Raw genomic sequence first — 24,823 nt, forward strand, 5'->3', positions numbered from 1 at the left:
TTTAGCATTAAACAAGGTGTGTGTTACAGTAAATGAAATCAATATTGTGGTAGAATATAAACAGTAGTAGGATTACAAAACATATTTTTCATCAGTCCCCTGTCTGTGCTTCTTGGACTGTTCTATATTATGTAATCATAGTGATTGAGCTCTAGATGACTCCTCTGCCATGTCCACTTAATCTGTTGGCTCAAAGAGAGAAAGTGTGTGTGTGTGTGTGTGTGTGTGTGTGTGTGTGTGTGTAGCCGGATAGCATTGAATAAACCCTCACCAGCAGAATATTTGAACTAAAAAAACATTGCATGCGGCATAAACCAAGTTCCTGTCATGAAATGTTCAGTCAGTTTTGCAGGAACCATAGAACTGAAGATTATTTTAATACTCCGTCTCACACTCGCAGGTATATTATATCATTACAGTTTTTATGTGATCCAACAAGCTTTGTTTTCCCCGTGATCAACATTGAAATAAAGGCGGTTATTTCACCGAGCAGATCAACTGATGACAGAAGAAAAAACTATGGAAGATGTGGGAGAAATGTGGGAAGCTCCGTGTTTGGTTTGATTTATGTGCAACCTCAACAAGCATACAGGTCATTTGTCCCGGCTGCAGGCGACCAGACATTTGACGTCAAGGTTGTGGAGAGGTCACAACTTGGTTATGGATGGAGACCTGTGTCGGTTTTGTGGAAGGTATAGTAAAAGTATGAAAGAAACGATGCTGATTATTGATTTATCCAAACCTGCTCCCTCTTAATAGTACATCACCTGACTTCCTCTTTGCTTCTGTCATAATGACGATGGCCTCTGGGGGTCTTCCACCAATAACACATATCTAGGGGTCATGCTAGGCTGCTGCACAGGTGGCACAGTGACTCTTTGACCAGTACAGCTTGACTTATTTGTGTTGCCTTGGCTTTATTCCCCATGCAGAAGGAAAAAAAACTGCATGCTACTATGCAGCAAAATTTGTGTAAAATTGTGCCCATTGGTAGGGTCCTTACCCACATTACATCTGTGTTTGTGTGTGTGTGTGTGTGTGTGTGTGTTCACAACCCTGTCTTCAAGAAATCACGTTCATATACTCCACTAATTATTTCCCAATGACTTTGTGGTGGCATCGCGCCCTCCATCTGGACTGGGTGGACCGCCACAGGTTCTGGTTAGAGGTACAGTTTTAAACCAGAACAGGATCTTTCACCAACATTAACCATTAACATGTTTATTTTAATTTAATTTTAATTTTTTTATTTAATCAGAGGCCTGAGATCAATTTTACATTTACAGCAAGAAAAAACAACACAAATTACAGATGGCAAGAGTACACAACAGACAAAAATGCACAAATGGAAAACCAACGGCAGTTGCGAGATTCAGGGAAAGTGTTCTAATAATAACTGTTTGAATTCTCCAAGTGAAATGAGATTGTTCAGTTTGAAGTCTAATCAGAACCAGAAACCACTTCATCAACTCTCCAGATATTTGCTATTTTCCAGAAATGTGAATCAACAACATTTATAGATGATGTGAACTTAATGGCTGTGGCACAAGGAGGTTGAGTGGGTAGTCCACTGACCAGAAGATCTGGGGTTCGATCCCCACATGCCATAGTAATAGTAATGACGTGAGCCCATTTGTGATTACCAGACTTTGTGATGTAGAAACAGCACCAGTGGCACCGAAAGCCCCAAAAAAAAGGTCAAGGTCAAACACTAAAACCCTGTGAAAGCTGCATGTCATGGATTTAAATCTGAGTCAGTAGTGTTGACAGTAGTTCTCAAAGCAGCGGAGTGGAGGGCAGTTGGCTGTGGAACAGGAGGATGACTGACTGGAATGTCGGTCTGGGCTGCCAGCTGAGAGGCTCCTTGAGTGAAAAACCTTTTATATGAAAACTAATTGATGAGATAATGTGAGATGTGGTTGCTCACATCAGTGATCAAAGGCCGGTTTTCATTGGGTCCCACACACACACACACACACACACACACACACACACTCACACAGGCCTAAAATGTTTCTTTTTGTTATTAGCGCCCGAGCCACTGACAAGCATTGGCAGGCGAGGACCTATTGTGATTGTAGGAACTTCTTTTGTGCAAAAGTGAATCGGCTTTTGGTCGGTCTAAACGTGTTGTTAGAATTTGCACACGCATCAGAACCGATTGAGCGCCTTGCCACATTTCCCCCTGCTTTAAATTTGATGTTGATGGACGAAATTTGGTAGGCACGCGTATCTCATCACGACCTACAAAAAAGCCCCAGGTCGCCATCACCTCCGTCCAACAGGAGGTCGGCCATTTTGTTTTTAGTTTGGACATTTTCGCACGTCATACTTTAACGAACTCCTCGGTCACACTTCACACCAGCAACTTCAAATTTGGTGTGTGTCATCTCAAGACCTATGGGATCAAGATTTATTAAAATCTTGCTAATAACTGCTATTATTGGCCATTTTCACCATTGTACAGAACATTCAGTAACCAAGAAAAAAAAGAAAACACTGATGCATGAAAAACCAGAGCGGGGGTAATGTGGTGGTGGCTACACTCAAGCTGAACATGCTCTTTGGTGGTGACCCTTTCTCATACAGTTTTTCCACTCAGTGACTCTCTTGATTGGTTAGTTCTCGGGGCTCAGCTTGCCATTGGCCATTGGTCCACTCACTCGTGAAATGGTTCCTTTAATTTGAGACAGCGTTGCTGCAGGAGCAGCCTCACTCGGTCGCCCACATGACATGTAGATCACGATGCTCTGACATTTGAATATCCATATTTTTATCTCAATTTGCACTCTTCTTTTCTGTTGTGTTACATAGAAAAATGTACCTAACATCACAAAGCAGACGGATGAGAGGGTATTTTTGAATTTCATTTAGTAATGAAAACATGCTCAGTGGGACTTGTTCAGAAAGCAACACATAACTCCAGTCCTCACTTTCATATGAGGTTCTCGGTAAAGTTGTCCATAACACAGAGAACTTCAATAAAAAACAAGTTAATACACGTTCATGTCTGGTCAGACACCATCGGGGCTGTGGGCTGCTTCAGGGGGCAGCGTTCGAGAGCTGATTCTTCAGTACAGCCATTTTGTTAGACAGTGTTAAAATCTTAACGCAGATACTCGATTGACGTCTTAATCATGCACAGTTTTACATTTTACGTTTTTTACGTGGTATTGACATTTCAATCATGATGGAGACCTGGCAGTGTGGACGTCGTCTCAGCCTCTTTTCACTGATAACACCAGACTGTTGTTCTTTGTGCTTGAAAGGCTTTCTGTGCAACAGTTCACAGTGAGAGAGAGAGAGAGTATTCGGTACCTGATAAATATCTCCAACGTGTTAATTGGATTTTTCTGCAGCGCCATCACTCATGCTATTTTATAAGCACACACACAAACACACACACACACACACACACACACACAGTCACTCTTGTGCTGCGCATGTGCACACATGCACACCCCATCGAACTGCCTGAACCCTTTCAACGTGCCCAACACACAGACTCACACCCATACAGAGACACACATTATCACACCTTTTAGTAGTGAGTGAGTGCAGCGATCGCCACACACACACACACACACACACACACACACACACACACACACACACACACACACACACACACACACACACACAAACACTGAAATGTCAGTTATTTCAACACCATGGGGGGGCGGGGAAATCCTCACAATGTCACTTGTGCATGCACGTCATCTTACAAGAACACAGAGAGACACAAACACACACAAACACACATGCTCACTCATTGAGGAGTTATTGTGTCATGAAAAAGCCAGACACGGACATGAGGAGCATATAGAGAGACTGAAACTAAGAGAAGTGCTCCTTCACAACAGTTCACTGTAATATTCACCAATCGTCATCCAATCCGTCAACATGATCACAATCTCAGACAAGAGGTATTTTTTCTGCAGCCCGACCGATGTATAATATGTATAATACGATGACAAAATCGGCCGATATTCGCCTTTCACACATATCGATATCGGCCGATATGTTTAGGGCCTGACCGTTATTATCGGCCAACTGATAAGAGCCTTCGAATGTGCATATATGTTTTACATTTGACGTAAAAGCAATGTTTCTTTTTGTAAAATTTGGTTGTATTTGTAATTTTGTTTTCAATTTATAGTTGTAAAACACTGAATATATATACATATATATAAATCGGCCAATGTATCAGTATTGAAGATCTTGTACTCCCTAATATCGATATCGTCGCCCCAAAATCCCTATTAGTCGGGCTCCAGTATTTTAAGGGAGGGAGGTTTGTCTGTGTCCCTATAGACAAACACACGCACATGCACACACACACACACACACACACACACACTCATCATAATGGACTTAATGTCATTTCACAGGTTGTAAATTGTGTGTGTGTGTGTGTGTGTGTGTGAGGCAGCAGAACAGACTAGCCAGTGTTATCCTCAAGGCAGATGGGTCCATGATGGCAAATTAGGCCTGGTACCAATGCTTACACACACACACACACACACACACACACACACACACACACACACACTCAGTCTTGTGTCTAATGACATTAAGTCCACAGTGAAGTGTAAGTGCATTATGTCGGACGATAAGATGATGTGCAGGTGTTCCACAGAGACACGCGGGCTTAAAGCTTTTGCTTATCATTTCTTTTTAGTCCACTGTATAAAAAATAACATTTAATGTGTATCCTTAAGTTCAGACAATGATAGTGACTTGATGACAGAGATCATGATGGATTGTAATGAGGGTACTTCACTGTCCAATTACAAAAGCTCAATGTAAAACAAACCGATACAAATTCCACCGACTGAGAAAGAAGCCCCATCTGTGGCCACATATAGAAAGCACACAGTCAATACCCTGTGAAGATGATATCCTCTATACACTGCTAAGGTGTCTGGATTTGTGTAAATCTAACGCTTCAGTCAAAAGGAAACAGCTAACGTTTGGTAAAATGAGATTCAGCACGGAGGGGGAAAAGTTAATACAGATATTAAAGGTGTGTCCTGCACGGAGGAGCCGCGGGAAGCCTCCTCATGACTTATGAATGAAAGGCCCACGCATGACCTCAGTGGTCCACTGAGAAGTCACACACGTGCACGTCGCATTAATGTATGTATGCACTGTAAAGTACGTGTGTAAGAAGGTCAAGTGTGAGGAGAAAGTACCTGTTTCCAACTGTCCCCAGTCTTTAGGCTGAGCTGAACTAACCGAGAAAGTGAGTCCCATTTCCTCAAATGTCAAATTATTCCTAGCTAGCATCTGTAGTAGGGTATCGGTTCGGAAATCCTTAAAATGAAAATCTCTATGTGTACAGAAGCCACATAATCCTAATCCGAATCCTAATCCATCCATCCAGAGCAGGTCAAGATGAAATGATTCTAATTCTCAAATTGTCCACTAAGACATACAGTAGAGGAATTACCGGAGAGGTAACTTTTGGTTGGTTTTCGATGTAGTGTTCTTGTGATACGATGGTGGCTGTGTACTCTAGACACCAAGCACAGACGCCAAGTACATTTTATTCCGAGAGTCAGTCCATTATATTTTTCTAATACCTATTTATGTTGCCCTCCTTTCCATAATGATGTATAGTCAGGGTGCGTTCCCCGGGGGGGGGGGGGATACGTGGGATTCCCCCCTTCTGGTCTTCATATCCCCACCTCTGCTGAATTATGTTAATACCCAGAGGGCGATAAAATAGACATTTTGTGAACTATAGTGCGATACAAGGATGAAATCGACCCACTGTCAGTGCTCGTCCCGCGGAGCTTCGCGTTTAATCTACCTCACCATCCGGGTTCCGCCGGCCTCGATCAACGCGCGGCTTTTCAGAACGTCACCCAGCGCGAATATCTGGAAGAGGGATTTCATTGTGTGTGTCTTTTGTTTTGTTCAGCTCGTTGAACGTGGGTCCGGCCAGTCGGGTGCGCGCAGTGCAGTGTGTGCTCAAGAGTTTTAGCTCCCTTGGCTGCGCGTCCGCCTCCCATGCCGACGGTCGGGGGGGTTCGCAGAACAGTAATTGCTCGTGCTGGTGTTTAAGAGCACAATGGACGGGACATATTTAAACCACACGCCTCATAGTGTCTACGCTGTAAAAAACCCCACCATGCTGGACTCATGTTTATTCAGTCACTTAAACCACTCGGGAGCTTACAACACAGTCTTGCATGCTTTTCATACCCATCTTTTGACTTTGATATTAGGCTGTTTTTGATTTAAATTAATTAAGACTCTGAAGCAGTCTTTTGTTTTTGTGTGTACAGAGAGGTGAAGACAGACAGTGTGAGCCAGGCGGGGAAGTAGGACTGTGGGGTGTTTGTGTTGTGTTCACACACACACACACACACACACACACACACACACACACACACACACACACACACACACACACACACTTCTCTGATGCAAGGCTTTGATAATGGCAAACACACATCCAGCCTCACACTCCCGCTGTGGTTGGTCCCTATTCAGCCCCCCCATCTCTCTGCTTCTTGCACCCCCCCACCTCCATCCCTCTTTCCCCTCGTGAGGCTGTTGCTAAGGAGCCCTGGTGACCAGGAAGTTTTCTCATTGGTCGAGGACCGATCGAGGTGGAGGAAAAAGAAAAAAGAGAGGAGGGATGGAGAAACGAGGGAGTTTGGGGTGGGGGCACGCGGGTAGGGGGGTGGGAGGTTGCTGGAGGCACGGATGGTTGGAGGGGGGAGCACAAAGTGGGATCCAGATGTACTAATGAGGGGGCAGGCGGCCCAACATCTCCACCGTTGTGGAGGAAGAGGAGAAAAAAGGGGGATAAAAAAAACATCAGGCCAGATTAAAGGTTGGAACGAGTGGAATGGAGGAAAGGAGGAAAGGAGTGATACACTGAGCAGGACATGAGTTCCAAAGAGACAAACAACAGTCAAATATTGATGACATCATCATGTTGGCAAAGACAACGGAGGGATGCGAGGGATGAGAATACAGGAGGGGAGGAGGATAAAGGAAGAAAGAGGGAGTGTGAGTGGGCGAGGGGAGGTGGAGAAGAGGAGACGGATGGAAAGAGAGAAAGGGCCAAACTGAACCCTTTCTGTCGTCTTACGGTCTTAAGGATGCCTGCTTCATCTGGAGCTACAGGAATTACATCCACCACTTTTACAGCGATGCTCAAAACAATAACTGGTTTCTGAAAACTGACAGTGATTGAATCATTTGCTTGCTGCAGCTTCTCCTTGCGTAAAGGCTTGGTGTTGTTCTGTTCTGAACTGTTGCTTGGACAAAACAAATCCTTCGAAGACGTCACTTTGGAATCTGGCACCTGGTGATTGGCCCTTTTCAACAGACGTCATTGTCATTTAACAATTGAAAAAAAGTTATTGACAGTCGACTATGCAGTAACTGCTAGTGTCAGCCTGTGTGTACACAGGTTGCAGTTGCTCACTGGAGGATTCTACACAGCGAGATTCATGTCCAATGTCCACATTCAGTGTCAAACCAGGAAGTAGAACTGAGGCAGGACGTTAGGTCCGTAGTGGCATTCCATGTGAGACCAGGAAGTCATGATGCTACTATTTTTTCTCTCCTTAATAAAATCTTCCCCTTACATTACCAAAGTATCTGTGTGCAACACACACACACACACACACACACATGCACTCAGGACTCAGCCCTTGATAGCCTCTCTCCCGCGGAGCCGGGCCTCAGTGCTCCTGTCATAAGCCTCCGGTTGAGCCCCTCAGACCAGAGCTGACATTCATGCGACCTCCAGCTGCCTGCAGGCCTCTCTCCCGCCCACGGTGCCCACTCGCTGAGGTCGCCGGCACCGTCTGGCGGGCCGGCTCACCAGGATTCCGGGCTGAGTACTTCATGTCGTAATGGTGGCACAGAAATGTGACTTGTTGTTGTGAAATTGTTGTTTTTTTAATGTTTTTTTAATACTACACTGAAAACCCATCGCTGGAGCTGAACATATTTGGGCGGCGGCCAGCTCCCAGTGGGCGGGCGTGGTGCCCGGAGGCGTCACTAAATGGCCCTATTTGTATGCCATCAATTCGTGATGTCACGACAGAGGTGTAAGGGGAAGTCTTTAGTGTGATTTGTCCGTCAGCGCGGGGTCTTCAATATTTCAGATGAAGGACCGAGGGAAGGGGAGGAGGGGTTCTTTGTCAAGTCCCGTACAAACACACCACACAAGAAAAACCTGTATGCAGACAGCTCTCGTGGTTATTGCTCTCATTGTTTGTGAGCTTTTAATGAACAGAAGAATTGAGACGTAAGTGTCTGTGCTTTCAACTGAGGAACTGATGCTTGGACAGCCAACATGGAGATTTCACAGGTATACGAACGAAGTATATAATCCTTATGTTTTCAAAAACGATGGCTCAACCACTGATATGAAATACAACAGGGCTGATGAATTGGCCTTTGTAGACATTCATTCACGTATTTATTTATTTATTTGTCGTAACACACAGCGGTGTGATGGGCTGCACGGTGGTGTAGTGGTTAGCACCTTCGCCTCACAGCAAGAAGGTTCTGGGTTCGAATCCCGGTTCAACCAGGGCCTTGCTGTGTGGAGTTTGCATGTTCTCCCCGTGTATGCGTGGGTTCTCTCCGGGTTCTCCGGCTTCCTCCCACACTCCAAAGACATGCAGAATGGGGTCAGGTTCATTGGAGACTCTAAATTGACCGTAGGTGTGAATGTGAGAGTGAATGGTTGTCCGTATCTGTATGTGGCCCTGCGATAGGCTGGCGACCTGTCCAGGGTGAACCACGCCTCTCGCCCAATGTTAGCTGGGATTGGCTCCAGCGACCCCCCGCGACCCTTAAATGGATAAAGCGGTAGACGATGAATGAAATGAATGAACACAGCGGTGTGTGCAAGGATGGAGAAGTGGTTGTCTCATCACCTGCGGGCGGCCGTTGCTCAGGAGACGATGAGGGGCGTCCGCTAACCGCTAACCAGAAGGTCGATGGTTCGATCCCCACTCCCCCCCCCCCCCCGTTGCACGCGGACTCAATTTGTTCCCTTGTCCTCGGTCCTCTGTCTTTTGTCTGTTCTCTGGACTTTGCTGCTGATATCTCTCCGTCTACATCTGTGACTGACCCCCCCCCCCCACCCCCAGCCTGCCTCCATTCTGTCTCTGCGGGTGTGATGGGGTAGAAACTGACAGGGGGTAACGAACTGGTGGGGGTCCCTCCGTCGCTTGCATTTCCTCTTCAAATATTATGAACTCCTTTTGATTCAAAGTCCTGGAAGATCTGTGCAGGATTCGGACGACTTGGTCTCTGCTCGTTTTTCCTTGTGTGAGAGGTTTTTGGTCATACACAGGTTTGGGTTCACTACGGTTTCCCTGTTAGCATCACGTGAAATACATGCTGGTGATGCCAGTTGACCTGATAAAGAGTTCATGGCTGATATTAATGCTTTATTAAAAACTGGAATATGAGACAATGGTTATGATGTGGTTCGACTGATTTGATATGTATCACTCCGAAAGGCTCATTTCCTGCTGTCCTTCAACGCCTCCCCCCACGGAGGACCTGTCACTGGAAAGTGAAATGGATTGTTGTCATGAGGGACAGTTGTGAGATGAGCACAGATGTAACCACTAGCGTTGAGGTACAGTCGCTCTGTTCCAGCATGTTTTCAAACTACAGAGCGGATTTCCACGAAAACTTGGTGTCAGTTTGGGACATGGGCCGTGAAGGAACCCATTACATTTCCGTGTGGATCCGGACAAAGGGGCTGGTCCAGGATACGTTCATCACTTTCTTTAACAATGAGATTTGCGATTGCGATTTTACATTTTTTTTTACTGATTTCCCAGGAAGTAACGCATGAATCTTGATTTTTTTTAAAAAAAATCAGCATATTTAGGGAACTGATAATGTGTGCTATTTGGTGCAATTGAATTTAGGGGAACGGTTGAGCTTGGCCGGAGGTATGTGCTCTACTGAGTGTCGTTCTAGTTGTTACAGTAGTAGTTTTTAGTAGTTTTGGTGAAAAAAAAGTCAAAATTCTCTGATTTCAGCTTCTTACATGTGAATATGTTCTGGTTTCTTTGCTCCTCTGTGACAGTAAACTGAATATCTTTGGTGTGTGGACAAAACAAAACGTCATGTTGGAGTTTTGGGAAACACGATCTTTCACCATTTAATGACATTGTATGGACCAAACAACGAATCGATTAATCGAGAAAATAATCGACAGTTGCAGCCCTGGTGTTACAGAAAATGACAAAAAGTAAATTACTGCAACGGTGTTGATAACAGGTAATAGCAGCACTGTTATTAATTCATGCTGGAGTTACAGCCGCCAAGTTAAATTACAAAGAACACCGTTTGTAAGTGCAGCAGTGTTACAGTTTGCATATGGGATGTTTGTGTTCCCGCTGCTGCAGGTGGCAGTCATCATTTATTAAGAGGTCTCATAAAAGAGGCTGTGTGGACACACTCCAGGAACTCTGGGATTGATTTATCTGGAACCGTGCTGCAGGGCGCTTCCCCTCAGGGCTGGACACACACACACACACACACACACACATACACACACACACTCCCCTTTTTACAACTTCCTCTCTGTTGTTGGTTTCTTGACCCTCGGGGACATCTTCTTCTTTCTTCTTCACCTCTCTTCCTGCCTGTATACCCCCCCCCCCCCACCCCGTCTTCCTCCTCCTCCTCCTGCTCTTTTCACTTCTGCCTTACTACTAAATGAAACCAGTGAACCTGCTCGTCCTGCCGCTGCATCCCCATTTTGTTTCCTCTCCTTTCCGACTCTCCCTTTCCCGTTCGCTCTTCCTCTCTCTTGCGACTAAAACTAGGTCATTCTGCAACATCGAGCTGCAGCCCCCACCAAGAATGACATCCACACACACACACACATCCACACACACACACACACACACACACACACGCATTGCCTGGCAACCGTGCGTTCAGCCTGCACCCTCTCGATCCTCCATCCTCCCTCCATCTCACCTTCCCTTGAGGTGGTGCTCGGTGCACAAGACCGGGTTTGCAATTTGACACCGCTTTGTTTGGTCCCTGTTCTTCTCCCTTCGAGGGGCTACGGGTTAATTGAGCGGGGCTATGTAGAGGAAAGGAGGGTTCATTTTACACGTACTGTACATGCATAATGTCTGTGCGTGTACAATGGAAGAAGTAACAGTCTATACACTGTGGCTAACCTAAACAGGTCATTAAACCATGTGGATTTGGGGTTTGATGCATAAATTAGACTACTATGATGATGATTTTATGGCTGATACTGATGTCTTGTGCCAAATTACAGTAACGTAAACATTAGTGAGCCAACAGATTTCTTTAAAAAGTACCAATTGTAGAATTTCTGGTTGATTGTTGGACAGTCTGCATGCCTTGTGTCCTTGGGCAAGACACTTAAGCCTAAACTGCCCCTGATGGCTGTTGCCTGCAGTGTATCATGATGTGTGATAGATAACGTATTGTGACAGGCCTAACTGTATTTATATACGTTTTTGTTTCAGTCTTATCACTAACACAGAGCTGTTCCGCAGACAACTCTCCTCTCAGATTTCAGAGCCCCTCGAAAGCACACGAACGCATCACAAGATAAGTTAATGCTTTCAACCACATTACCGCCACAAGGGTAATGTTTTTCACAGACGTCGTATCATATTCACTGTGATGGATTATTCAGTGCAAGCAAATTGAATATTCTCACAAATGGCTGCCAGGTAGGAAGTAGAAACATATTCACTGCTGAACTGTGCTCTTTGGAAAAGCACAAAACAAACAAGCTAAATTACTTTTTGGTCATTGGATAGCAAATTCTCATGATACAAATAATGACGATGCAGTTCAGAAACAACACATTCTGTGAAAACTGACATTTGAATCACAAATGGTGCTTATTATGCCAGTATACTCATACAGCATTAACCCAACACCTCCCACGCGTTTCCCAATTACCACATCAGTTCCAGAGAGTGGTTGTCCTGGCAACCCGTTCAAAGATCATTTACACGGAGGAAATGATGTCACCGTCATACAGTTTTTTTCTCCCAAAACCTCTTTAGCATGTGACCCTTGACCTTCCAGTGTGTGTAAGGGCCATTTATTACCTCGTCTCCTCAGTCTCAGCACCGTAATGCACTGGGTCGAAAGGCCATAGTAGGAGTGTGAACAAGAGGTTGGGGATGCACGCACACACACACACACACGCTCACGCACACACACACACACACACACACCTCAGGGACAGCCATTAGTGAATGGTTGAATGCTAGACCTGTTATAGTAAATCAGCAGGGACTGGCAGGTGATAGACTGGACATCAAAGTGCCCCCCCCCAACACACACACACACACACACACACACACACACGTATTGTCCCATGAGGCTGTTGAAAGCAGGTCACCTAAACCGAGGTGTATTTGATCAACATCAGTCATTTTTGGTTCACTTCTCACATCCTGTGCAGGCTCTGTTATTAACAGCCCACTCGGACCTTTCCTTGAGACAGAGCTAACACGCTTCCTCCCTCTGTTGATTCTGAGACATTTGTCAGTCAACACTCAAATGCATTTATATGAAGAAATAAATGTACAAATAAGTATTCATTTATATGAATGAAGCCGAATCGGCAGGCAAACATGAGAAAACTGTTTCTCTTTGTATTTTTGGCAGTTCTGAAAATAGGAAAATCATGGACTCTGTGTTTAGAAGAGTGTTTGAGGTAGGTGTAGGCAAATGTGTATACAGATAATGTTCGGAAATCAAAAATAAATTAAAATGAAATAAGTTAATATTTTGCTAAATAATTTCTATTTCTAAAACTCCCACTAATATTGACATGTCAGCAATGCCAATAGTTTTGGAACAGAATTCTTGAGAAGGCCACAATGGATGAATGTTATTAGGATTACACTCCTGAATAACAGAGAAATGCGGGGGAAACTTTTATTTAGTCTCCAGCAATGTGACATTAACAAGCGCACCCAGCAAGAAGAGATAGTGAAGAATGAATGAAGTTAGCTGACAGAGAGCAGTGGACTTCACATGACAATAGGGTTGAATGATTTGGGGGAAATATCTAATTGCGATTTTTCTAACAGATATTGCGATTGCGATTATAATTTGCATGCACGCGGCAAACACAGTCGCCCTAGGCAACTTCTGATTGGTCAGGATGACTAGTACATGCGCAGCACGGCATTTAGAACGTATTGTAAATCACAGCCTTTTGCTATATCTGCATTTTGCGCTGTTTCAAGTGGCGATTTCGATTCGAAAAACGATTAATCCTCAAGCCCTACAAGACAACAATGTTTAATGAAGACTGTAAAGTTCACGACAAGACCGCTTTACAGCGCTGCTATTGATATCAAATGAAAGTCTTGTGTCCTGTTCCTGTGAAGGCAGCGCGGAGCTGCGACACGCGAAGCTGAAGAGAAGAAGAGTTACAATGATTCACCGTCTCGTCCAGTTGCAGTGGCGTCAACCCTCAGGTTTTACTGACGTGCATCACAGGGTAACTAGTTACAATATTTTAGCACCCGATTAGGCGTCATTTAGCAATAATGATAACAAATCTTTGGAATTGCACGTATATTCAAATTGAATCTGATTAGTTAAGCGGAGCCTCATGAAATCGAGCTATTAAGAACACCCACAGAGCATTGAGTCCTGAGGACTCAGACTAAAGACCCTGAGGAAGACGCTGAAGATGCTCCGAACAGCTGACTGCTGGTCGCTGCGGATCGATCAGGCTGTGGGTGTCCTGCTGATCAAGCTATAGCTAAAGATCCTGCCTACTACTGTAGCTGGTCAAAATACGTACCAACATGAACAGTGGTTTCTAGAACATTGCATTAAGCTTCATTCCTGATTGGCACATGGCGTCATTTCAAGCCCACCATGACATGATCCTCGTGCTATGACTTTGAATGGGACCATTCGTACAGGCTATCGTCAGACTGTGGAACATGCAGAAGTTGGAGCAAGAGCCAAACGGGGACTTCAATCCGAACCACCGCATTTACTCTAATCAGTAGCCTTAAACACCTTCTTTTGTTAATGTCCTGCTGCCGCTGGTTTGGGTCTGGGGTCAGTTTGGGTTTAAAGGCTTTGCTGTTAGGGTCAGGTTCAGAACTTCCCGTCTGACTCTTTGCTCTTGAGCACAGCGAGGACTGCGTTGCTGCCGAACAAGATGGCAAGGAGCGTGTGCGCTGTACGTACGGCACTGCAGCCCCACTTATCTCCACACTCCCCTCAAGTAGGGCATACTGCGACCATACCCTTTGGCAAAGCACTTAACCTAGTTCAACAATTCTCCGCCAGATGTTCAATATTTGCCATACTGTTCTCACAGGGGGTATACTGTATAGCTTTAACACAAATTGGATGAACACCGTGGTCATCAGATCGTGTGGAAGCGACAACACTATGCGAGTCCTCCCTCTCCCTGCTCCATCACTCTGCGCCCGGCACCACCCGCATGTGCCACGTCCACGGTTCCAAGCCGACGCGGGAATCGGGAGCTTGTGGGCCTGTGAGTCTGCGTCTTCCAGCAGCCAATACTGCCGGGAAGCCTCCGTTTGAGAGGAGTAACGGACCACAAGCCTGTTTGTGAATAGCATGAGCACGCCAGCCCCCTTTTGCTTCCCTGATTGGTTAGAAGAGCGAGGCTTGTCTGTGCACCAGAAGCCTCTGACAGCACCTCAGGTTTGGAGCAGGTTTCTACAAGAAAAAGTAAAAAAAAAAGTTTTGTAGTTGAGTATATTCAGGTACTGAATGACAAGTTCAACCATTCTGAATATACCACTTAATGTGCAGCTGCACTAACACGTATTGTGTAGAAAGTTAAGTCAACCGTATCTCGTCCTTTTGTGAATTGTTGATGAGCTGTGTTTGTCCTTCAAAGGGACTGAAAACAATAGTTATCCAATACACTTTTTCATAAAATTCAGCAAATATTTCCAAATGAGACGATGATACCGCCAGGCTCCATGTTAACGACCGATCTGGTTTGGTTTAGTTTGTGCCACACCAGTACCATAAACGCACGCACCGGAATTGCAACATAGACAGATAAATCATTTTGTTGAGTTTTTGTTGCAGAGGGAGCCAATGAGCCTGTGTCATTCAGTCAAACCAAATTGTTCTGAAAGTTTGTTAAAGCAATGTGAAAGATAGTGTAAAGATAGACAGACAGACAGACAGACAGACAGATAGATATATTTGTGTTATATAGTGTTCCTGTCAGACAGAGGTGAAGTATTGTACAGTCTTGTGGCTTGTGGCAGGAAAGATTTCCGGTAACGGTCCTTGTGACAGTGGAGCTGTATAAGTCTTACGAAGAAGGAGCTCCGTTGTCGAGGGCTTGGTGGAGAGGATGGTCAGGTGATAGGTCAGGCCTTCAAAGTGGAGAATTTGCATCCTGACGTGTAGCCGTTGGCCCTCCATATGTAGACAGATGGCTCCAGCTCCAATCAGCAGCGACGTGAACAGGACATTACGATTTTTTTTTCGATGCTGTAAGATTTTTTCAGAGACACAAACACTGTGAAAGCACCTTTGACCTGCCCACCACGGTGCCGGTAAACCAGGAACTCATAACCCTGGGCTTATTTTTATAGAATTTATTCAGTTGCACCCACTGTATTGGAAGAAACAGAGTGTGTTTGTGTGCTTTCCATTTCCCTCCAGTTCTCCGGGCAGACTGTGTTTGGGTGTGTGTGTGTGTGTGTGTGTGTGTGTGTGTGTGTGTGTGTGTGTGTGTGTGTGTGTGTGTGTGAGTGTGTGTGTGTGTGTGAGTGTGTGTGCTGCATCAGCCATACACCGGCGAGACAAAAAAGAACGAGGGAAAGAGCATCCTGTGAACCCAAGGCCAGCGGCTGGCGCACAGACAAGCTCTTTGAAAGTACAAATACATACAGTTGGAGAAGCAACACTGATGCAGACAGTCCTGAGGCGTGTGTGTGTGTGTGTGTGTGTGTGTGTGTGTGTGTGTGTGTGTGTGTGTCGCTGCGGCTGTCTGCTTGATTCTACTACCTCTCCTGCCTCTTCCTGAGCTCAGGCTAACAAAGACTTATGAGCAGTCAGCACATCTGGCTCAAGTTGTCGTGTTCATTTGTCTCTCACAAGCCATTCAGCTACGATCATATTCATATTTTTCCGTGGCCTGTCGACTGGTCCAGTCTGCACGACCTTTGACCTCTGGTACACACGGTGCTTGTTTAATGTAGTGCACTGATTCCAGACACTGAAAATGTAACTGTTTTAATTGCCTTTTGTTTTTTTTTAAACATAGTTTATGAGGTTATAATAGTGTTTTCTTTCTTCTTCTCTTTGTTTCTCCTCAGGTCTGCTAAGTGGTCACAACAGAGTGGGTGGACAGACGGAATACACGTGTCCACGTGTCCACTTACGTGTACGTAAGTCAGTTTAATACGTGTTTACCATAATCTCCCCTGCGTCTCACTTGTTCGCTTATTCTTCAAGCTCATAAAAAAGGAAAAGGAGAAAAACGTGACTTCCACAATTCATGAGTGAAAAAAACTTTCAAATGTATTTCTTCTTTTCTCTCTTGCTGCAACATTGTTGCTTAATTGATTACAGGTAGAGGATTGGAGATAAATCATGATCTAATCAATAGGCCTACATGCATGTTCCCTGTTTGTTAGGTGGTTGCGATGAGTGCAGCAGCTGAATACGTACACGTACAGTATACCTGCAGTATTTATTTGTGTGTGTGTGTGTGCACTACTGCTGGTAGTCATGCCATTATTATGGCTGAGGGCTGACGATAATTGTGTGCGATGGGTGGAGGGTTATTTTTGGGACGTTCGTAGAGGAAGGTAGTGCTTCTGAGTTTGGGGGCATGTATGGAGGTCAGCGGAATGGTTGAGGGGCCAGTTCATGTGTTAATGCCTCCAGCGTTTCTATTGAGTCATGAGATTTGGAAAAGAAAAATAGTCCAGAGAAATGGCCAGGTTTGGTATTCAGAACAAGGCTTTTCAGCGACAGGAATTTGATTGTTCACATGTTACTGTTGTCCGATGGAAATATTTGGCATAGAATTTTTTGTTTTTTCTCGAAATAAAGTTTGTATAACAAGTGGAAAAAAACTCAATTTTGTCCACCTTATCGACAAGCTATCTTAAGGTAGTTACTGTATTTAACATACATATTGAATATACAGGGTCGTGAATACAAAAGTGGGATGTACGTGCAAATGTAAAGTAAATCATATATTAGGAAAAATGAATTCATGGTCAGTCATGACTTAATAGAAGCGGCGGCTTCCGTGTGGGTCACACAGTTCACTGTTTATCCTCTGGCAATGACTCTCTGAACACCTGAATGAAACAAATACACAAAAAAACATTGTCTAGCTCTCAACTTCATCATCAAACTTGTCCATTATCACAACTGAATTTCGAAATGGAGAGGGCATTACATTTGTTAAGAGTTGAAAGCTGCGATCAAGCCGTACAGTTAGCTGAAGCTTCATGTAATACAGAGCAGAGCAAGGATGAGGCAAACAAACTCAAGCATCCATGCACACACACAAGCCTGCTCCGTATGCAGGCATGACATTATGATTCATATGCACTCTACATGTGAAATTATGGATCACACACAAATGCACACATGCGAACATCACCTCCCTCGGAACTGTTCGCTTTGTGTTTGTCCCAGAATTGCGACAGTAGCACTCAGCAGCATTGAATATGAATGCTCTCTCTGCCAGGACAAAGAGGAAGTACAACAATGAACTTCATGTGACTGCAGAAGAAAATGACAATCATAAAAAATTGAAAGACAACAATAAAAGACGCATTCGTCCAATTGTTTCCAAAGAAATGATGCATTTTCAGCATGCACTGTAGCGATCCATTGTCAAAGAGGTGGCCCACTCTAACTGTAAAACCAGTTATCATTAATGTTCAATTCATCACAAGTCTTTGAAACCATTAGAATAATCCAAAATCCAGCCCAAATCAAACCCTTCATTGTGTTAGCAGCTGTAATCATTGAGACTCATTCATACTCGTCATGGTTGCTTTCAAAGTTCATTTAACGGTGAGGCATATTTTGAGCTCTTGCATTTTAAGTGGCTTCTCCTGAGAAATATAAAATCTGTGAGGGTTACGATAAGAGAACTAATCGCATGATTAATTAATTTACTCTGCGCTCGGCCTGAGAAATGGAAATGTTGCTTACTCAAACAGACATCAAGCTGCGAAGGCGTTTTAGTTAAGATGATGTCTGTGGTCTTTATGACAGAGGGCCTTGTCTCGTGGAAATAACTGTGATCTTGATTAAAGGAGGAAAGCGTAAAGTATTAAGAAAATTCAGGAGTAGGTTAGCTTTTTTATGCTTTTGTGTGTGTTTGAATATGTGCTGATGATGTGAACCCCAGGCTGCAGTAAAGTAACTGTGATCTAGTTGTGTTTGGGCAGGTCTGTTATAGGTCACCTTGTGTCCCTGCAGTTGTTAACCAAAGTAAGTAAGCTAGGTCAACTGGAAATGTGAAATAACCTGTAGCTGTTGGAGGTGCCAGCCAAACCAAACCTGCCAGACGACACTGACACTGAACACAAATTGTCATTTCATCATGTGGAGTTTGTCGTCGGAGAGGGAAACTGTTACACCCTCCAGTCAATGTTGGTCATAAAACCCCTACACAAATCAAACAATAAAAAAATGTCAGCACATTACACCGAACTTTAAGGTAAAACGTAAACTTCCGAACGAACATGTAATTTATGAAAGAAGTGCTAAATTATGGAACACAATGTCAGGTACCTCTTCAGTGGAGTGCATTAGCAAAAGGGGAGAGAGAAAGCGGGAAACCTGCTTTTATGGGAGGGGTCCCCCGAGAGGTAACGTAGGGGAACAGAACCTCAGTCTCAAACGTCAGCGAAATGAAAGTAATAGACACACACTACAATTTACATTTTTTAAAGTAGTCCCTCCTGGCTGCCTGCTCGGTGCTCGGCGGTTGCTATGCAACACACAGTAGCGTTCCTCAGAGAGAAGGCTACGAGACGGTAGCTGGGTTCTCGGGCTACTTTGGGCCGCAGCCCGAGGCCAAAACACAACCTCACAACCTCACCGTGTGCTTCCAGCTCTCGTAAGTTTCCTCACCTTCACTCACGTCTACTCACGTCGTCACTCCCTCAGTCGCGGAGGGATACGGACCTGTGCAAACTGATTCGACGTCATAGCCGTGGTATGCGCTCATTATACCACGGCTATGAACCAATCAGATCGCTTGATTTGAGCTACCTGTTTTATAATTGACCATGTTATCTACAGGGCTGCTGCATTAGATTATGAAATTGTACCAATAAATTGGGTACTCTGTGTAGATATACCTCATATACCAGGAATTCCCTGTCTAGGTGAATAGAACTTAGAATAGAGCACACTAAAGCAACGCTCGGCTGTCTAAACTCGTCTGCGTTCCGCACCGCCGAAATTGCTGGCCATCTTCACTCGTCGATAAGCCGCTGTTCTGCCGATTGAGCATGTTGACCCGAGTTTCGTTTTCCTGACGCGGCCAGACGTAGGCGACATGAGTCGACAGAGGAGGCGGTCTTTGTCGATGTGAGGGGTTTGACGACGTGTCGGTGAGTCCCTACCTTTGGGCGTGACTCCTCCACGTCCTTGTAAGTCTCTGTCATAGTTCATTTGAAATCGTTCGATACTAGTGCTGATATGATCACACTTTAGGAATGTACAGTTATATGTTTTTCTTGTCAAGTGGATTGATGCCACTCTTACGATTCTCTAAAGCTTCGAAACAACCCGTATCTAAATAACGACGTGTGGTTTGGAAGAGGATTTTGTGGGGGACCTCCCTGAGTCTCTGCTCATTGCCTAGCAACCTCATAGTGACAGCGAGATGCCACAAAAGCCCTGCTCCTGGCAAAGAAATAGTCCCCCACTTGAGTGTATTTCCCAGAATATCCAAATATGCTTTAAACACAAACATGGGAGACGACGCCAGGTTTTTCTTTTTGTTGACATTTTTCCTATGATAAAAAATGTGTGGGACGTGATTCTGCCAACATTCAGTGATCAGTCTTGTAAAATGGATTGAACAGCTTACAGCAGATCCCACTTCCCTCCGCCATGTGAGGTAATATGTAGTATATAGTATGTGATGCTCACTGACCCCTTTTTCTCATCCTCAGTGTATCAACTGTGGGGAGTAGAGAGAGTTCCACACGTGGAGACAAGCACTGACCTATTTCACTGCTTTCACTTCCTCTGCTGATGCCTCTCTTTCTCTGTCCTCTTATCTCTCTCTCTCTCTCTGGTCTACTCATTAACTGATCTATTAATTAAATCATATATTGGATTGTGTGTGTGTGTGTGTTTGTGTGTGTGTGTGTGTGTGTGTGCTTGCTGAGTGGAATAAGGGTGTGTCAGGGGTGTGTTTTCAACCATGTTTAACCATGTGCTGTACCTCCCTGCATTCATGCCTCTGTGTGTGTGTGTGTGTGTGTGTGTGTGTGTGTGTGTGCGTGCGTGTGTGTGTGTGTGTGTGTGTGTGTGTGTGTGTGATTGGCTCCTCATGCCAGCCCACACTGGGGTCTTGGCTCCCCAGGGACAGATTAGCCATTTAGTTGAATACTGTAGGATTGACATACCACCAGATGGTGTGTGTGTGTGTGTGTGTGTGTGTGTGTGTGTGTGCTAGGTGTTTGCAGGTTTTGGGTGAAATCTGACAACTGCCCTCAGGCCAAAAAGCTGTCCTGTCCCTTTTCCTGTGAAGTCAGTCTCTTGTTCCACTGCTGCACCCTTGAAAGAGATACGGGAGGACTCTGAACTGCATCATGTATTTTATATCTTCATAAGGAGAAAGCATTGTTAATATTATCCTGATGGAATGTCATAATTTCATAATGCTGATATGCTTTGTGCTATTCACTGTACAATACAGCAACAGTTGATGATAAAAGTCCAAACTATTTCGTTAAGAAAGGTTGTTTCTTTTAGTCAATTGTTTTTTAAAGGGAGCCTCCGTAACGTTTAGTTTTTAGATACAATACTTTAACTGTTATACAAGACTAGAAAAGTGATTTATAAATATAGTCCATTTACCAGTCCACAAAATCGGCAGGAATAAGAAAAATAAATTAGAAAAAATAACTCAAAAGTACCGTAAAAAAAACAACACAATTTACTTTTTCAATCTTACGTTCACAATAACATCAGTGGAAAGATATTAGATGCACTCTTCACTACAAAGTATATTGCTTTATTTAAAAAAAATCAGTAATACAGTGTCCTTTGCAGTCAGTCCCACTCGGCACCTCAGCCGTGCTTCGTGTTCATCTCGTCTACTATTTTCCTGGAGACTTAAAAATAAACACCCGCCCCGCACTCTTCACATCACTTAATTTAAAATGTATCCTGTCGTCATAGCTTTTGAGCTCTGTTGTACATTGAAGCAGGTAGGAGGACTGGTCCTGGTGGGGGGGACAGCGACCTGCGGGGGGACAGGGATTAAAAGAGGGCAGGTGGTCCTGGCATGGTTGCCAGTACACAGACCTGGCTGTCGTGTTGACGTGGCGGGGAGTAAATTAGAAAGCGCTGGCTGGTGGGCTCACTGCTGAATATTCAGACAGGCTGAAGGAAAACATCAATGTAGCATTTATTTGATCACCTTTTGGTTTTTGAAGGGGTTGACTTTGGGTTGACCTCTCACAATAATCCATTTGCTGAGGCCAGAAAACACTAATTAGGACAAAAGGCAATAGGACCAGATCTGCACGGTTGTGTAGGGGTTAGCGCTGTCACCTCACAGCAAGAAGGTCCTGGGTTCGAGTCCCGGTTCAAACCAATCAGGGCCTTTCTGTGTGCAGTTTGCATGTTCTCCCCGTGTATGCGTGGGTTCTCTGCAGGTTCTCCGGCTTCCTCCCACAGTCGAAAGACATGCAGAATGGGGCCAGGTTCATTGAAGACTCTAAATTGACCGTAGGTGTGAATGTGAGAGTGAATGGTTGTCCGTCTCTGTATGTGGCCCTGTGATAGGCTGGCGACCTGTCCAGGGTGAACCCCGCCTCTCGCCCAATATCAGCTGGGATTGGTTCCAGCCCCCCGTGACCCTTAAATGGATAAAGCGGTAGACAATGGATGGCAATAGGACCATGGAGCACAGTTGGCCACCGGACACTCATGTGCACCCTGAATGACAGGCACAAAGAGATGTTTGTTAAGGAGACTGAGAGGGATGATAAAAAAACTAAATGGACTTTTTTGTTAGTCCAACAATGCGGCAACCCACCGAGATTTGTTTCCGATGGCAGGTCGGACTGTGGACGAGATCAGAGATGGGATCTTTGGGTGAAGTTGTTTTCTGATTGTCTGAGTGAGTGTCTGGATGGCATCCGCTGGAGTGAACACCAGTTTGTGGAACACTGCCATAGGGTTGTGGTCTAGTTTAATCCCTAACTCCTGGTTACCGAATGTGTTGCTAGTACTGCGGTGTTGTAATCACGTTGGGCGTGAACAGACAACTGAACAGAGGTGTGTCTCAAGTTGTCCCACTTGGACTCAAGTCAGACTTGCATCATTAATGTAAAAAAATCTTTAACTTGACAAAATAAAAAGCTTTGGCCTAAGAACCAATGACTCATTTGCTCAGAAATGACAAACTAAAAAAAAAAACCCTTACTTTGGACTTGCAAAACAGTATAATACACGTATTCATCATCAAGTCCAGTAAATGCAGTACTGTGATGAGTATAAGAGTATCATCTTGATATCTGTACATGGCTATAGTCAGTCAATTATCCAGCATCAAACGATTAAAAACCTAGATTTTCCCCATATTTGAAGTCATTATTTCTGGGCAAATAATTGAAACTGTTACACATTTTGCTGTGAAAGTGTCTGTTTGAAGCAGCCTGTGACTGGAGCCTGTGGCACGGAGCTGCTCCTCGGCTTTGTTTCCAGGCTGTTCTCTCTGAGGAGCTGCACGGGGAGATCAGCTGTGAATGTAGGCCAGAGTCGACTCGACACACTCTGTCATACCAGAACACATGTACACAGCTGCGCACACACTTTATACTGTGCATACACCGTACCGTCTACTATGCTGTCTTCATCCCAGCCATCTGCTTGTGTGTCTGTACTCGCAGGTCTTCAGCGCGGCCGTGAGGAGAACCCTCCAACCAATAAGGAGAGGTGAGGGGCGAGGCGATCCAATCGGGGTGAGAGATGTTGGGGCAGGGCAGGCATGCAGCCCTGGCTCTCGTGTCGTTACTCCTATCCTGGCGTGAAGCAACACCCATCGAAGTCCCACGAGACGGTAAGTAACCTGGCCATCATCAGATCCACTCAAACTCAATGTGTTCCAGCATATGGTGATATAAATAGACTGCTCAGAAAGGCTAACACAAGAATGATCTGTGTTGCCAAGATTGCTGCTATATGTAATACACGATGTTGGACAAACTACAGTATGCCAGATGATAGTACTAGGCTAGTTATGAGAGGTCATTTCCTCATAATAATACGATTATTAATGTGCTAATAAAGTTAAAACAAAAGGTGGACCATGTTTGGGGCATTGCTAACGGTATAGTTGTGACATCACAATATTTGAAAGCTGTCCCATATGCTTTAGCTCTGGGTGGTAGTGTGTTTCTTTGGGTGGGCTTCCTCACGGCAAAATCAAAAAGGACAGGTCCTAATTAATCCATATTAAGATATTTTATATATATATATATATATATATATATATATATATATATATATATATATATATATATATATATATATATATATATATATGGGCTCAACACACACACACACACTGCAAAGATGGATGTTCCTCAATAGCACAATGAAAAAAAGACAGCGCCAAAGACATCTGGTTTAAAGAGTCGCACACATACATGACACCTGGGCAGTCAGCTGTTAGATCTGATATCTCTCTCTCTCTCAGTGTGCTCTTCTATAAGCCTGACCTTTCGACCCTGGATTTATGATGCTCTATTGATCTAAGACATAAACATGCACACATCCTGCCTCGCCGAGGCCATTTGGATAACACACTCCTAACCCAGTGACCTCTTCTTTTCGTCTTTGTCCCACGGTGAGCAGCTGAACTGAAGCTTTATTATAATCAGTCACGTCTAGGAAGAACTCCTTGTTCAGTAGGGCACACGGTAGGGTTAAGGTTTGATGCACATTTTGATGTATGATTTTGCGTGCAAGAATTACATGTAAGGTTCGAATACAAACCTTACAAATAAAAACGTAAAACACTGTTTTAAAGTTGAACACAGAATGAAATTACAGAATATCTTTGATAAACATTAAATGTCCTCATTAACAAAATGAACAAATCTTTGAATTCCTCATCAGTATCAAGTGATGTTATACCAAATATAAGCTGCAGTGCCTTATTGAAAGCTTTAGTTAAAACACTTTACTCCAGATCTCATCTCTTTGTCCCGTCTGTTCTAAACTTGAAAATTGGCTGGTCGATCAACAAATCAATCAAATCAATCAATCAGTCAAATGTATTCATATAGCACCTTTTGTAAGGGTAATTCAAAGTGGTTTATTGATGTCTGTCAGCGACCTGACCCCATTGGTCATGTGTGCGGCAGCTTATTATGACCCATGTTCTGGTTTTATTGTTAGGAGACCTCTAGTGGCTGTATTAATTTTGATCTGCCCCCAAATTGAATGGGTCCTTTCTTGGCCCATGTCCTATCCTTCCACCACAGTTTGTGGAAAATCGTTTGCGTTGTTTTTACATAATCCTGCTGACAAACCAACCAACGGACAGCGGAAAAAA

The 24,823-nt window shown here is 44.3% G+C and overlaps 1 protein-coding gene across 26 annotated transcripts in view; it reads left to right on the forward strand.

Annotated features, from left to right (window-relative positions):
- nfasca (neurofascin homolog (chicken) a) overlaps nt 1-24,823 on the forward strand; it is a 112,096-nt gene that overhangs the window by 40,163 nt on the left and 47,110 nt on the right. For 24 of the 26 annotated variants that reach the window (XR_004793428.2, XM_035630947.2, XM_047332599.1 and 21 more), the window contains exons 2-3: nt 16,356-16,423; nt 23,154-23,323. Coding sequence is in view for 25 of the 26 variants with exons in the window: in XM_035630947.2 (XP_035486840.1) it covers nt 23,233-23,323 (91 nt within the window). In the remaining variant the exon portion in view is untranslated. Of the gene's footprint in view, nt 1-16,355; nt 16,428-23,153; nt 23,324-24,823 lie in introns of all 26 variants that reach the window. The other 2 variants (XM_035630948.2, XM_035630946.2) reach the window with 1 other exon arrangement.

The sequence above is a fragment of the Scophthalmus maximus genome, chromosome 6 (genome assembly GCF_022379125.1).
Source record: "Scophthalmus maximus strain ysfricsl-2021 chromosome 6, ASM2237912v1, whole genome shotgun sequence".
NCBI classification, from domain to species: domain Eukaryota; kingdom Metazoa; phylum Chordata; class Actinopteri; order Pleuronectiformes; family Scophthalmidae; genus Scophthalmus; species Scophthalmus maximus.